Here is a 14907-nt window from a genome sequence, read left to right as displayed (position 1 = left end):
TAAGGAGAGGCTTGGCAAGGAGCAGAGAAGTGATAGAGGGTGTGGCGCCAACACCGCAAAGGCATCAAGAGGCCCACCAAGAACCCACCAAACGACGAGGAGCAGCCTGCGTTCTAACAAAGAGGTTTTCTATGCACAAAAATTTGCATTCCATTTTTGAAATCCACAAGCATTACATTGAAATTTCGGAAATCTAATCACACCTTGATATTTTGAAGTTGCCAAGGAGGGCATTTCTCAGGAGTTTTTTGGTTTGGATGCGAGAACGAGATGTCCTAATGGGGTGACTCCTCCCCCCATATGAATGGACCCTTAAAACCCTTACACCGTGAAGAAAAGAGGGATCCTCCCCCCCCCGCCCAGGGGTTCTCCCTAATAGAAAGTCAGATCGGAACAAGGTTTTAAGGGGGTGATCTACCCAGCAAGTTCCTCCTATAACAGTGTTCGAGACCTCCAATTGACTAAAATTAAGCAGCCCAAATCGAGTGCACCAGTTTACAGCAAAAGACAAGGAAGAAGTGCTCAGAAAAGAAGAAAGAAGAGCTCATTTCAGGTTGTTTTTCGACACAAACACATTTGACTTTTGTTGTAGAATAAACCTCTGTTTTGAAATTACAGCAAGTCATTTCCTCTCTTTTATTAGTAAAAGGAAAGAGTGGAAGGGGAAGGGGGGTATAATAATGAACTTGTCCTATTTTCCCCATTCTTGGAAGGAGAGGGAAAAAACACCATCACCTCCTCCTAAAGAGGATAGATTAGGTGAGACTTATACACATCTTAATTACGATAACCCATGAATAGAATTACCTTCGTCTTTCCTACTAGAACGCTCAAATCCCTCACATGGATTATAATCCAAATGCGAGGAGAAGAGAAGTAGAGTCTCCGGTTGATAAGCTTCTTTCTCAGCTTAGCGACATGATTGAGCAGTGCATAATGACAAAACTAGGGACTAAGGGAGTTCTTAAGTTTGGAGATGAAGATTTGAATACTCCTTCAAAAAGAATCAAGTTCTAACCAGGAGAGAGAATTGAATTCCCTAAATATGATGGAGCAAGGGAGGCTAATAAAATCCTTAATTGGATTCGCCGTTTTGAGCTGTATTTTGCCCATCAAGATAATACCGATCAAGAAAAGTTTGCTCTTACCACATTGCATCTACAAACAGATGCTTTGATGTGGTAGCCTTTGTTATTAATGGGAAGAGAGCCTATCTTTGAATGGGCTAAGTTTGTGGAGCAGCTGAAAGCCACTTTCAAGCCACCAAGGCATGAAGAGGACTTTACCTTCCGTTGGAAAAGGTTTAGACAGTGAGAGTAATGCTGAATTTACAGCTAGGTTTTGAAAACTCTCTTTAGAATTACCCAAAAAGAGTAATAAAGATAGAAGAAAGAGATATTTAGCAGCACTAAGCCCAAAAGTAAGGTATGAGGTTGAAATGTTCAAGCCATTGTACAAAATGTAAACAGCCAATAACGTCCTAGATGGGTGCCATTTCCTTCCATGACTGATGAAGGAAAGAAGAGACTGATTAAAGAAGGTAAATGTTTCGGATGTAAGAAACATAAGCCTAGGCATGCATGGCATAAATATCCTATTCTATTGGCTAAAATTGCCAAGGCCAATTATGTGAAAGGGAAAGCTAAAGCATTCAAGCAAGAGGGTGAGGCTTCTACATCATCATCCTAGAAATCTACGGTGACTATCAAACCAAGAGTAAATGCTATCCATTGAGCCAACACAATGAGTAGGGATATAGATTTGTGAAATGGATAGAGAATAGGTATATTCATTGTAGAGAATGGATAAAGAATGAAGGATTTTCTCGTCCATGTAGAGCTTCCTGTAGGATGGATAGGACCAAAATAGAAGAGTTAGAAAAATAGATTAATGATCTATAAAACGAAAGATTAAATAGACTCAGCAATTATCCATTTGAAAATCATATATTGCCAATGTTTATCTACTTCAATAACACATTTGGGTGAGAGAATATTTTTAATTACTAACTAGTTTGTTACAGGTTGTTGAGCAAGTTATTAAAAAGATGTTTCAGCAGCATGATATTCAAAAGAGGGATTCCAAGCATAAGAGTTGAGATCACCAGTTAACTCGCACATGAAGAATATCGTTCATGCGAGCATAAAGAGATATTGAAGAGATACTGAATAGATACTTCTGCATTTTTGAAGATTCAGCACCAAGAGGAACCGGAAGATGATGAGATTTAATTCTGAAGAGATTGTGTACTATCAAGAGAAGAATACTTGCAGATTATAAAGAGGCGATGCAAATGCAGAAGTAAAAGAGAAAGCGTACGCAAGAGAATTCTTCTCATTCAAGCAAGAGGGAGTGTCATAACAAGGAAACTAGCCAGTTTGTTAATTATAGGCATTAGAACAATATTACATGATGCGCCAATTTGATGGGGCAACTGTATTTATTTTTATGATGGACACCAACCGAATTGTTATGGCGGTAGATCATCTGGTAGATCGGGCATGTCGAGCTAGAGTCATTTCTTCAGACTGCACCAAATTTGGTCATGTAACACTTATTTTATTAATACAAATATGCACACATGTATCTAAGTCCTATGGGTAATAGAAATGGGAAGGGTTGATTAGAGTGCATTGAATGGTAGATGCATGGGTCATAGGTTAAGGGTAGGTCTAAACGAGAAGATGGAACTTGCGTGATCTCAAGGGACATGCATGAAAGGGTATTCCCCTTCATTGTGAATCTCACGTTGCATTCTCTCTATCACCCTGCATTCATCCGCCATCTCTCCCCCACCTTGCATATAGGTCAAACATAGAAACAAGTACTTTCACAAGGGCGCTCTTCCAAATTGGAGGGCCTAATAAGCGTCAAAATTATGCATGCATTGCACCCATTCGCATTCTTGTAAGTTTGGTTCTTCAAAAATGCACCTTTGGTGCACTCCCTACATGGAGCAGTTTTGAGCTATCCCCGAGTCTCTCTAGTGCATGCAATTGTTATCTTCTGTGTTCATCTTGTGGCATATCGTATATGTTTATGAGCTGTTTATGGACTTATGAACATGGCTTTTAATCATTTTTTACAAGAGATATATTGGTATTAGTGAGATTAGGAGGAAGGATGGGGGAAAATCTAGTCACCCAATGGCCTATTAACGGCACTACCACCCACCACATCACATTCCTCACTTTGAGGTTCAGATGTGCCCTATCTACCCATTATCTCCAAGCCCCCTAGCTCCTCTCTAAGATTCAAGCTTTTCTCTTGGTTGTTCTCCCCACAATTGCCAATTCATTTCTACACCTTGACAAAGGCTGACACACATTTTCAGCAAGAGGGGAACATAGAGAGCATGATCGAGAAGCTAGATGCTTGTGAAAGTGAAGACGAGGCTGACCCCTCAGCAAAATGGCAAAGCTGAGCGAAAGAATAGAACTCTTATGGAGATGGATAGATGCATACTCACGAGCAAAAAGGTGCCTCACAAGTTTTGGCTTTAGGGTCTCATGTGTGCCAACTATGTTTTTGAATCGGACTCCTACTAAGGCTTTGAAGACAATAACTCCCTATGAAGTTTGGCATGGGAGAAAGCCTTCAGTGGAGCATTTCCGTGCCATTGGATGTGTTGCATATGCCCATGTGCATGTTGAGTTTCGACATAAGCTGTCAGACAAGGCACTTAAATGCATATTTGTTGGGTCTAGTGTAGAGAGCAAACGTTACCGTCCCTACAATCCTGCAACATGCAAGATTTTTGTCAATAGAGATGTAATCTTTTCAGAAAATTCAGCACATACACATGCTGAATTTAATATGCCAGCTCCTTCCACATCAAATGATGTTTTTGAGGGATTACTACCCATTGCTTTGGGTTCCGCATCTGAAATCTCTGCTGAAAATCAGCATCTACAGCAAGCTCCTCCTGTTCCACATGCCCCGATTCAGCCACCAGCTCCTTTAGTTCCTCCACAGGCAATGGAAGATGCTGTCACGCAAAAGATTACAGAAATACACGCAGCCAAAACTGTTCCGAATTGTCAAGTTTGCAAGCTGAATAAAGCTTTGTATGGACTAAAACAAGCCCCACGTGCATGGTACTCCAAAATTGATGCCTTTTTAACCAGCAAAGGGCTTCATAATAGTCCAACTGAAAGCAACCTCTACATCAAGAAGGATGGGGGGGATATTTTGGTCATCATTCTTTATGTAGATGACATGGTGCTCACAGGGTAAAATGAAGAGAAAATTGCAGATTTCAAAAGCCATATTTGACATGTCAGATTTGGGCATGTTACATTTTTATTTGGGGATCCAGTTCTTACCAGAGAGTCGTGGCATCATTATGTCTCAATCCAAGTATGTACAAAAGCTCTTTGATAGGTTCAACATGCAAGATTGCAAGCCTACAGCCACTCCCACGGAGCCAGGGCTGAAGCTTACTATGAATGATGCAGGTGAATCAGTAGATGCCACACTCTCCAGCCAGGCTGTTGGATGCCTCATTTATTTGTGCAATACACAGCCCAATATTCAGTTTGCAGTATCTCAGATGAGTAGATATATGCACAACCCAAAGACAACACATTGACAGACTGTGAAACGCATCTTCCGTTACTTGCAAGGCACAAAGTCTTATGGCTTGATGTTTCCCAAGGGGGGTCACTTGCAGATGCATGCTTACAGTGACTCAAATTGAGCTGGAGATTATGACACTAGGCAGTCCACAAGTGGTAATTGTTTCTTTTTAGGACATGCTTGCATTTCTTGGCCAAGCAATTAACAATCTACTGTGGCTACTTCCTCATCTTAAGCTGAGTACAGGGCAGCTTTCACAACAATAGTTGAATGTGTGTGGCTACGCTGCTTATTTGTTGATCTTCATCTTTCATTGGAGGGGCCTTCTCCAATTCTCACTGATAGTCAGAGTGCTATAGCAGTTGCAAAGAATCATGTGTTTCATGCTCGCATGAAGCACATTGAGGTTCATTATCATGATGTCAGAGAGAAGTTGCATGCAGGGGAGTTCAGTATGATCCATGTGTCAACACATCACAATGTTGCAGACATCTTCACCAAAGCACTTCCACGTGAGAAGTTTGAGGCATTTTGCAATGCCCTGAACTTATCTCCTTTTGGTGATTGATCATTTCCTTGTATATCACCACATTGGCACTGCAGGGGGGTGTTAGAATTATTACCATATTCTAGGCAGTGAGCAATGTAATGTACTAAGTGGGTTCGGGGCACTCTTTCCTCTTTAGAGGTTTTCCCCCCTAACCACAGTTAGGATTCCTAACTACAATTAGTGGTTAGGATAAGGTTTTGTCACTTAGACAAAACCTTCTCTCCTTTGTAAGTTATATACTCACTCTATTCAACTTACGCTTTGCTCCAACTCTCTTGCTTCATGCATTTCCTTCATTATTGCCATATTCTAGGGAGTGACCAATGTAATGTAATAAGTGGGTTAGGGGCACTTTTCCCTCTTTAGAGGTTTTTCTCCCTAACCAAAGTTAGGATCCCTAACTACAGTTAGTGGTTCGGATAAGGTTTTGTCACTTAGATAAAACCTTCTCTTCTTTGTAAGTTATATACTCCTACTCTATTCAACTTACGTTTTGCTCCAGCTCTCTTGCTTCCTGCATTTTCTTCATTGAGCCTGCGGCGAATTGGCTGGGCCTTGAGCCCTGTAAAAGGACGCCATTTGGCCCTCATAACACATCACTTGGAGCATCCAAGAGTACGAAGGAGCAGCAACATGACCAAAATTGGGCCTACACACAGGAGGTGAAGGTGACCTACAGAGGGTTGCAAACTTAGCTCAAGGAGCTGCCCACCTAGGCTGACTTTTTGGACAGCAAGGTGGAAGGGATCCTTTCGACGGAGGGTCTACATAAGCTCCTCAGAGATCTAGAGGTGCCAGGCATATAGTAGGAGAACCTATTTGGTATTGTATCTTGTCCAGTTTATGGAGGGACGGAAATATATAAGAGTTGCTTCTATGTTGTCTCTAAGCACAGTCTATTTGCTAGTCTCCTCACACATGAATAGTTGTTAAGTACACACATGGTTATGAAGCTTGATTCCATAGTGAAACACTTCCGCGTGTAATTCTTGGGCCAATCTATCACTCTAGTGATACCCTCTAGTGGGATTTCATTTTCTAACAAAGCACATATAGTTCACAAGAGATCATTTTCAGTACATCTTAGAGCTCTTTTTTAAGGCAATTTGTAGCCCATTTTCTTAGCTTTTGGTTTAGTAAACTTTTAGTTTTGTTACTGTTTGCATTGGGAGTTCTTTTCCCTTTCAATTGCTTGCATTTGTTGGTCGTCGTGCCTCTAGGGTTTACCTTTGCAAGTACAATCAAGCATTCAAATGGTTTTATGCCGTGTTGAGCGCTGGTTTTTAGGAAAATTTATGAGATTGGATTACATATCCCAGCACGGGATCTTTCTGGTCTATTTAAGGGGCATCCTTAAGGCTAGTATAAGCTTTGGCAGTGATATTTGTTACTTGAGCAGGGTGTACAGCAAGTGAACTTTGTTGAGATTTATTTGCCTCTTTTTGTTTGCTCAAATGGCACAACAAAATCCAAATAATTTCTTTTAGTTACTTGCCCAGGAAGATCGGTTGGATGGCACCAACTACCCTCTTTGGACTTTTTTGATTCGCAATATGTTGGTTGCTAACAGCATGGGATTATGTTACAGGTGATGAGGCACGTCCCGATCCTATAGCACGAGGTACTCCTCCACAGCAAGGTGGGGGTCGTGGTGGTGGTGCACGTCGTGGGCAAAAGGGACGACATGCTGCCCTGGTTGGGTAAGCACTTGCAGATATTACTCCTGAGCAAAGGAGTTGGGATACAAGTAATGCTCAAGCCTTGTCTTTGATTTCACTGAATATCAAGAGGTTCATTGTCCCCCATATCAGGTCCTGCTGGACTGCTAAAAATGCCTAGGATAATTTGGAACATATGTATCAAGCTCGTAATGGTGAGAGTCTCATATTTGCACAGAGAGCTTGATAGTTTGCGCATGGATGAGGGTCACTCTATGTAGGAACATGTCATCAGGATTCAAGATTTGCAAGAACAACTCTTTAACATTGATGAGGTCATTTCCAGACTCACAGCTTGATACCATTACTTTGAACTCCTTGCCGAATTCTTATCTTTCTTTTCATACGTCTCTCCACCTTTCAATGCAAGGGAATTAGAATCGCCTCACTTTTCATGACTCGGTAGCACTCTCATTGCAAGAGAAGTAGGCACGGAAGAATATGGCTTCACGTTCTCGTGGTGGGGAGCATGCTTTTTCAGCAAAGGATAAGGTGAAAAAGAAAGTTCAGCCAAGTCATGCCTCCATTTGGACATGCATATGCAGGTGGAAAATATAAAAAGGATGACTCAAAGCCTTTTTCAAGAAAGGCAAGTGCCATTATTGCAAAAAACCTGATTATCACATCAATGAATGCCCTAAGAGACTAGCAAAGCAAAAAAAGAGAGCCTGGTATAGCAGTTTCAGGCTGAGCTCATAATGCAGTTTTTAATGATAGTTCTGCCCATTTTGTTGAGCATGATTAGGCCTTCTTTACTTGCAGCTATGATGTTTCTTGGGAGTCACGTAATTTCAGCATGAATGAGATGGCTAAGACATGGTGCTTTGATAGCCGTGCTGATAAGTTATTCAGTGCACCGGTTGGTGGGTCAATTTCGTGTGCAAACGATTCTTCTTATCCAGATAAAGGGATTGGAGAACTTTCACTCACAACCGTGGATGGTTCAGATCTTTGCATCTAGGATGTTTTGTATGTCATTGGGATTAAGATATCGTCTTTCTCTCAAAGTTACCAGGTCATCTCTCAGGATGATGGATGTACAGTCCGTGGCAGGGAGAGACATTATGCCTTGGTTTTCACAGGTACATTATGTCACGGGTTATTTCATCTTGATGCCTATGAGACAAGCATATTCATCTTTTGTGGCTTCTACCTCTGTCATGCAAGATGCACAGTTATGGCATGCCAGGTTTGGGCTTGTAAATTATGGCAACCACATGTTATTGCAAAAGCTTAATATGGTTGATGCCTTGCCTCGTTTGGAGACTCCTCCAAACAAAAGATGTGTGGGCTGTATTTTGGATAAAGTGCATCGTTTTCCTTTCCCAAGGATGGTGCAGTCCCGGCTACACGAAAATTACAGCTCATCCACACTGATGTTTGTGGATCCATGCACACTCCATCTCTTGGAGGTCATCTTTATTATGTTACATTCATAGATAACTTCACATGTTTTACTTGGGTCTTTGCTCTTAAGCAGAAGTTTGAAGTTTGCAATGTTGTCAAACATTTTGTTGCCTTGGTTGAAAATCAATCTAAATGCCGGTTGCAAACCCTCCATTCAGATCAAGGGGGGGAAATACATGTCCAAGGCATTGCAACAAATTTTTTGCTAAGAAGGGCATTACACATCAGTTTATGGTGAGGTATACTCCTTAACAAAATGGGAAGAGTGAAAGGAAAAATCGGTCACTTTCGGAGATGGGGAGATGCATGCTAAAAGCAAAAGCGTTGCCACACAAATTTTGGATGGCAGCCACTCAGCCACTCGAATCTTATTTTGAACAGGTGTCCCACGAAGGCTCTTAAGGTCATGACACCTTATCAAGCATGGATTTGGTCGTAAGCCTGATGTGGGCTATTTCTGTACATTTGGTTGTGTAGCATATGCACATGTGCCTCAAGAATTGCGTGGCAAACTTGATGACAAGACATACAAGTGCATCTTTATTGGTGAAAGCAAGAGGTTACACTTTATAATCCGTGACCGAGAAGGTTATCACTAGTCGGGATGTTATCTTTGCTGAAAATGCAGATCTGCCCTTTGCTGGTTTTGACAGAAATCAGGGTCCTTCTGAAGACTAAGAAGAAGAAGAAAACTCACAGGCAACAGCCTGGCGATACGCCATCAATTATGCATCATGCACAGGATGTTCCTGTGCCACAGTTCCTTATTGCTCATCCGAAGCATAAGAAGAAGAAGAAAATTCACGGGCAGCAGCCTGGTGATACGCCATCAGTAATGCATCATGCACAGGATGTTCATGTGCCACAGTCTGCTTTTGGCCCTAGTGCGGGTTTGAACGGTCAAGGATATAATTTCCAGTTTATGAATAAGGTAAGAAATTATGGGAAGCATTGTTATCTATCAGTTCTTATAGGCATGTGCCACTGTCTGAGCAAGTTAAAATTATGCCACTGTCTAAGCAAGTTGAAATTATTGTTGTGGGCTGCAAAAAGAAATCCGGGACTATTGCGATAAAACTAAGGTGACTAATATGTCACAGCTGATCGGGAATGCCAACACAGCACATGCTCTTTTGTAGAGCAGGACCAGTGGCTTCAAAGGCAATATGAAGGATGAATTTAGAAAGAAAGAAAATTTCAACAAGCCTTCCAAGGCTGTTTTTGTTGGAGGTCAGAGGTGTAATAAACCAAGTATTAAATGGCTGTCTGCTGAACACAACAAACCCTTGATGGAAGCTCATACATGTTTTCTTTGCAAAAAATAAGGCCATCAAGACAGAGAATGCCCAAACTGTAAGAGAAAGGATCCTATTGATGATACGGGTAAGCAAAGGGGTGAGAAGTCCAAGCCCACTGCTGGATTGATGCCAGATGTGATTAGCAAACAAGCAAATGTGGATGCCACAGAGCTATGCCAAGCATGGGCCAAAGTGTGTGATTAGATGGCTTTGATTTTCTTTGAACCAGGCTCGAGATAATTTTATTTCCCCAAAGTTGGCATGTAAACTTGAAATCCGTGCCCTGACATTCCCTTTGCAGTTTCTTACTGCTCTGACCTGTCCTGAGCTACTGCACAGCCCCGATCAGTCTGCTGTACTGACTGACTGCTCTGCTGTCAACCCGGACCAGCTGTTATACCTTGTACCTGCCCCATCTGTAGGCCCTGCTGCCCACCATCTAGGGCATATCAGCAGCCTAGTGTTGCCCTCTAACAGCAGCTTGTTCTTGCTGCCCCATCTGTAGGCCCTTCTGCCCACCATCTAGGGCATAGCAGCAGATTAGCATAGCCCTCTAACAGCAGCCTATTCTTGCTGCCCATTTGGCAGCCTGCATGCAGCCCTCCCATTTCTCTTAGATTCCTATCTTTCTGCTGGTTTACCTCCCCCATGTCCTCATCATATTGGGGCTCACAAGTGGGGAGGTGACCATGACAATCCCAACATCCCCTCTCACCAACCCACAGTGGTCAGTACCCACACATTGATGCAGATGCCCCATCAGCTCCCGCTGAGGAGCTCTCAGGAGCAAGTTACAGATGTCCTCGATCATCGGCCTTTGAACCCACAGCTCTTGCTCCTCCAGGTCCAGTCCTGCACAAGCAAACCATCCTAGAACACATGTACAATCCAAGTAGCACCAAAGGTTTATGCCATTCTCAATCATGGACCCACCAGTGTTCTCAAGCAATACTGGGCACAAACATCAGGCCTATCCAGCTGTCCCCTCAAAATCCAAGGACAGCCTTGATCCTACCAAGCACTATGCTCCCAAGGTATGTTTCAGCCTTGATCCTACCAAGCACTATGCTCCCAAGGTATGTTTCAACCTGTCTCCATGCTGACAACATCCGCAACCAATTGTTCCACCTAGACAATGAAGTCCCTAACAATATACTCTTTAGACCTGTGGATGTCCCCGTCTCTACCATGAAGGCTTCAATAGGTTCACCTTGTTCTGCTTCCAGTATCCTGCAATTGAGCTTAAAGCAATCATTAAGCCTCCAAACCTCCTGTCCCTATCAGCATGTCATGCTCATTACAGCAATCATCATCTGCCTTTGACAAAATTCATGCAGCAGGCATTGATGTCCTCTGCCTACCAAGAAGGCTTTGACCCTCCTCTTCCTCAGCACCTGAGAAACTCAAGGCAAACACGTTGCCCAAAGCATGCTACTGAAGTCTGAATGTAAACACAAAGAGTATACATACTGTTGGATCCACCCATACAAATGCTTACTTTTAAACCAAGCTAAGCACCTCCCGGAGGACCACACCATCCATGTGTAACCTAGCACTGCCATCTTGAGAGTCGCTGCACCCCTCCGACTGTAATCCTAGTCTCCACAGAGACACCTCCCTTATGCAAGTGGTATCAGCTTCATTCGCAGAATATCCTAAGCAAACATTGCTGTCCTCAACCTTCACAAAGGCTGCTCGGAGTTGTCACAAAGAAAAGCTCTTCTGATTATGTTACCACATTAGCTGCTGGCTTTGACTCCTCTAAATTCCTTTCTTCATTTTCTGATCAGCCTTCTTCTTTCAAGTAAATCTGTGGAATTGCTCATGTGCCTGACACTTTTTCTTTTATTTTGTAAGATGCTTGAAAAGGCCTCAGGTCAGCCAGCCATCCTCTTGAATCCATTTCCTTGTATTAAATGCTTCCAAAAATGTAAGGGGTGCTTAAACTTTGGCATTATGAACTCAAATGTTCGTTCATCTTAGCAGACCAAATGTGTCCATTTTGTTACTTTTCAATATATGAGCAAAATTGTCTAGATGACATCAGCATATTAGAATATTTGAGGAATGGGTGCAGAGGTAAATGCTTATCACCACAAAAGACAATGTGATCTCATTGCTTTAGATGGCCTTGAGCACACATTTAGGCTTCAATAATCTTCAAGGATCATCATGAGACCATGAACCTAACGGGATTTTTTCTATTCAAAATCAAAATTGGTGATGTTGACAAGCAGTTTCAGATGAAAGCAATTGCATGGATAGTGCTTAACATGAAGTCATTGAATTTTGTGGCAACACTCCCCACAGGCAGTCCACTAGACTGGAGGCCTTGAGCATACATTTAGGCTTCGATAATCTTCAAGGATCATCATGAGGCCATGAACCTAATGGGATTTTCTTCTTCAAAATCACACTTGCTAATGTTGATGAGCAGTTTCAGATGAAAGAGATTGCATGGATGGTGCTCAACATAAATTGATTAAATTTTACGACAGCACCCCCCACAGGCTGTTCACTAGACTGGAGAAGTTGGGACTGGACATTATTAGTAATTGAGACCATAGAGATAGTGGTTTTTCCACACTTAATTCAATTCAAATTCTGTACACTAGACCGACAGGAAAGCCAGCTACATATGCGGCCCCAAGGAGGCCATGCAATGGATCTACATCCTGAAACAGTGTCACAACTGAACAGCAAATTGCAATTTGCATATGCACCCTGTACACAAAACCTTACACAAGCGAACAGTAATTGTATATTTGCCAGCACAAAACATATTTTTCCAACATACCAGTGAGTCCCTCTTATTAGGAGTTGACTTGCCCGTAGTTCTTTTGCCCCCTGGACCGGAATTCCCTGTTCGCCCACCTGCACTGGTTGGTCTGCCAGGAGGACCAGAAGAATTACTTCTGGAACCCCGGCCAGATCCTGTTGCACCACTCCTCGACGAGCCACGAACCCACGGAGGTCCTTTGCTATCGCCATCCTGAGTACCACGCCTTGCCGTATTCATTTGCCCTGCTTTAGTCGGCCTTCGACTGCCATACTGTTGCTGTAGATCTCTGCCAGGAGCTCTCCACACATCAGGATCATCAGATATTGCACCAGAAGATGGATACTCATCCACTGGTGTGAACATGAACGATTTAGATGAGGCACGAGGGGAGACAGGACGGAAGGAACCAGGACCATCCTTAAAAGCTTGCCTTTCAGCATCTAGCTGTTTTACAACCTCTACCTCTTCTCCAAGGTCCTTCTTAAATTTAAGCCATTTTGTACGTAATAAAGAATCTTCCACTGTACTCAAATGCCTGTATGCAATAATGACAGTGTAAGAACCTTATTTTTGCATAAAAGCATCAGCAAGAAACTTTTGGACAACAATAAAAATTGCGAAATATTGTGACAAGAACACCTAGAAAAATAATTGTGTCTCGGAGCATGTCATCGCAAGATAAGATTGTCAAAAGAAAATTCATTTACCTTTTGAATGACAGAATAACTCCAAATATAGGGCAGTTTAACAATAGAATAAAATTTTTAGAAAAAATTTATGAATCTACAACAATAACAGGGCTAGTTAAAGAGGATGACTCCAAAAATAGGGCAGTTTAAGAATAGGAATATATATATATATATATATATATATATGAATCTACAAGAATAACAGGGCTAGTTAAAGAGGATAAAGTTCAAATAAAGAGCACCAGGATGTAAGTACAAGAAACCAACAGGCTGCTTCAAAATCAAAATCAAATTAGAGCTGGAAGGTGCTTCTTGACTCTTGCCTTCTTTTGCTGTCCTTGCTCCTCATTGCCTCCCCTTGCTTCCCTCAGTGCATCCCACCAGCACCCTTTCACACCATCCATTTTTTCTTACGGTCTACCCTCTTCCCCTCTGCTTAAATTTGTGTCAGCTTACGCCACCTAGCTGCACGTCAGCTTCACTTCACAGGTTCACGCACAAGAATACACTCAATTACACACCCACCTAGTACACTTTCCTCTGCTCCTTTATCTTCAAGTAATTTCTTAAGCACGCTTTGTTTGTTTCATCAATGTGCAGCTTTGACTTTCTTACATTGTGACCTTTGTTCCATATTTCGACCTAAGTTCTCTATGCAATCCTCTTGCCACTGTTTGAAAAACTTCTTTTGCAATATATCTCTGGTGTTCGTTTCTTCTGTCTTTAGTACCCCTATCCCAGTTTCCTTGTTTGCAGAACTAGCCTATGGCTCTAATAGTTAAACCATGCTTGCTTTCCCTTGACCCTGCTATTTAGACGTGAAGGGAGTAGCATTGCCTACCATAGACAAGAACCATTACTTAAAGATGAGAAAGGTTAGAGGTGTTTTTAGAAATTATATATACCTTTGTAAGACTAGAATAAGTCCAATCATACAAATTTAGATATTTTGTTGTTCTAAAGATCAAAAATCTACACACAAAATAAAAGAGAAAATGAAAGAGAAGGAAAAAGAGGTAAACAAAAACTTTTATGAAAAACAAAAGGAAGACATACTTAGCAAGCAAAGCAACACTTATGCCGTCATCAGTGCCCAAGCATAAGCAGCTATATTGGGTTTCTAAAGACCCGCGGAGTCTCTTGGGCAAACCCAGTGCTTATTAAAATACGTCAAATAAACAAAACAAGAAAAAAAAAAAGAAGAAGAAAGGAAGCAGGTGACTAAGCAAAAATAAACAAGCAAGTCAAGAAACAAAATCTTCCAAAAACTGGAATAACTCTCTCTCTCTCTCTCTCTCTCTCTCTCTCATGTAAAACATAAAAAGCTAAATGGCCCTTTACACTTATGTATCGTTTCCTACAAAGAGGCAAAAATACATTTCTAACTTAGAAAGCACAAGCATACTCAAACAAACTCTCTTTTGAAACTAAAAGAAAAACGGGCTATTCAGCTCCCCGCTTTTTGTTTTCAGCTTATGTTCAATCATTCTAAACATACCTAAGGCCGATACACCATAGATAAAAGACTTCATATCTAAGATTGTGCGTACTTTTTTCATTATTTTTCTTGGATTATACCTCTTGTGTAATAGTAAAGTGATCAAGTTACTACACTGAGTGATAAAAGACTCCTTAGTTGTACAAAGGTGGGAAAATCTATGGAATTGGGAAGAAATGCTCCATATTTTGCCAAATCAAAAATGTTTGAGTCAATGTGAGGCATTTTTATAATGTGTAAACCACTATATTCAGGTTGTTCACGTTTATCGTATATATCAACCTCTAATCCTATGGTAGATTGAGAAAGTCTAAGATCTAAGAAAATACAAGAATCCCTTCTTGAAGTGCAGTTCAGTTCACAAGAGTCACGAGGATAGATTCCTTC

General features: G+C 41.6%; 1 protein-coding gene across 1 annotated transcript in view; it reads right to left on the bottom strand.

The window, feature by feature from the left end:
- The window catches only part of ERH3 (P-loop containing nucleoside triphosphate hydrolases superfamily protein), a 97244-nt gene that overhangs the window by 67225 nt on the left and 15112 nt on the right, over nt 1–14907 (bottom strand). Inside the window, exon 2 of the mRNA XM_087376839.1 lies at nt 12349–12868. Within this exon, the coding sequence (XP_087232965.1) occupies nt 12349–12868 (520 nt within the window). The remainder of the gene's footprint in view (nt 1–12348; nt 12869–14907) is intronic.

The sequence above is a fragment of the Dipteris shenzhenensis genome, chromosome 7 (assembly GCF_047967505.1).
Source record: "Dipteris shenzhenensis isolate YYH24624 ecotype China chromosome 7, Dip_SZ_1.0, whole genome shotgun sequence".
Taxonomy (NCBI): Eukaryota; Viridiplantae; Streptophyta; class Polypodiopsida; order Gleicheniales; family Dipteridaceae; genus Dipteris; species Dipteris shenzhenensis.
This window is presented reverse-complemented; position numbering and strand designations above follow the sequence as displayed.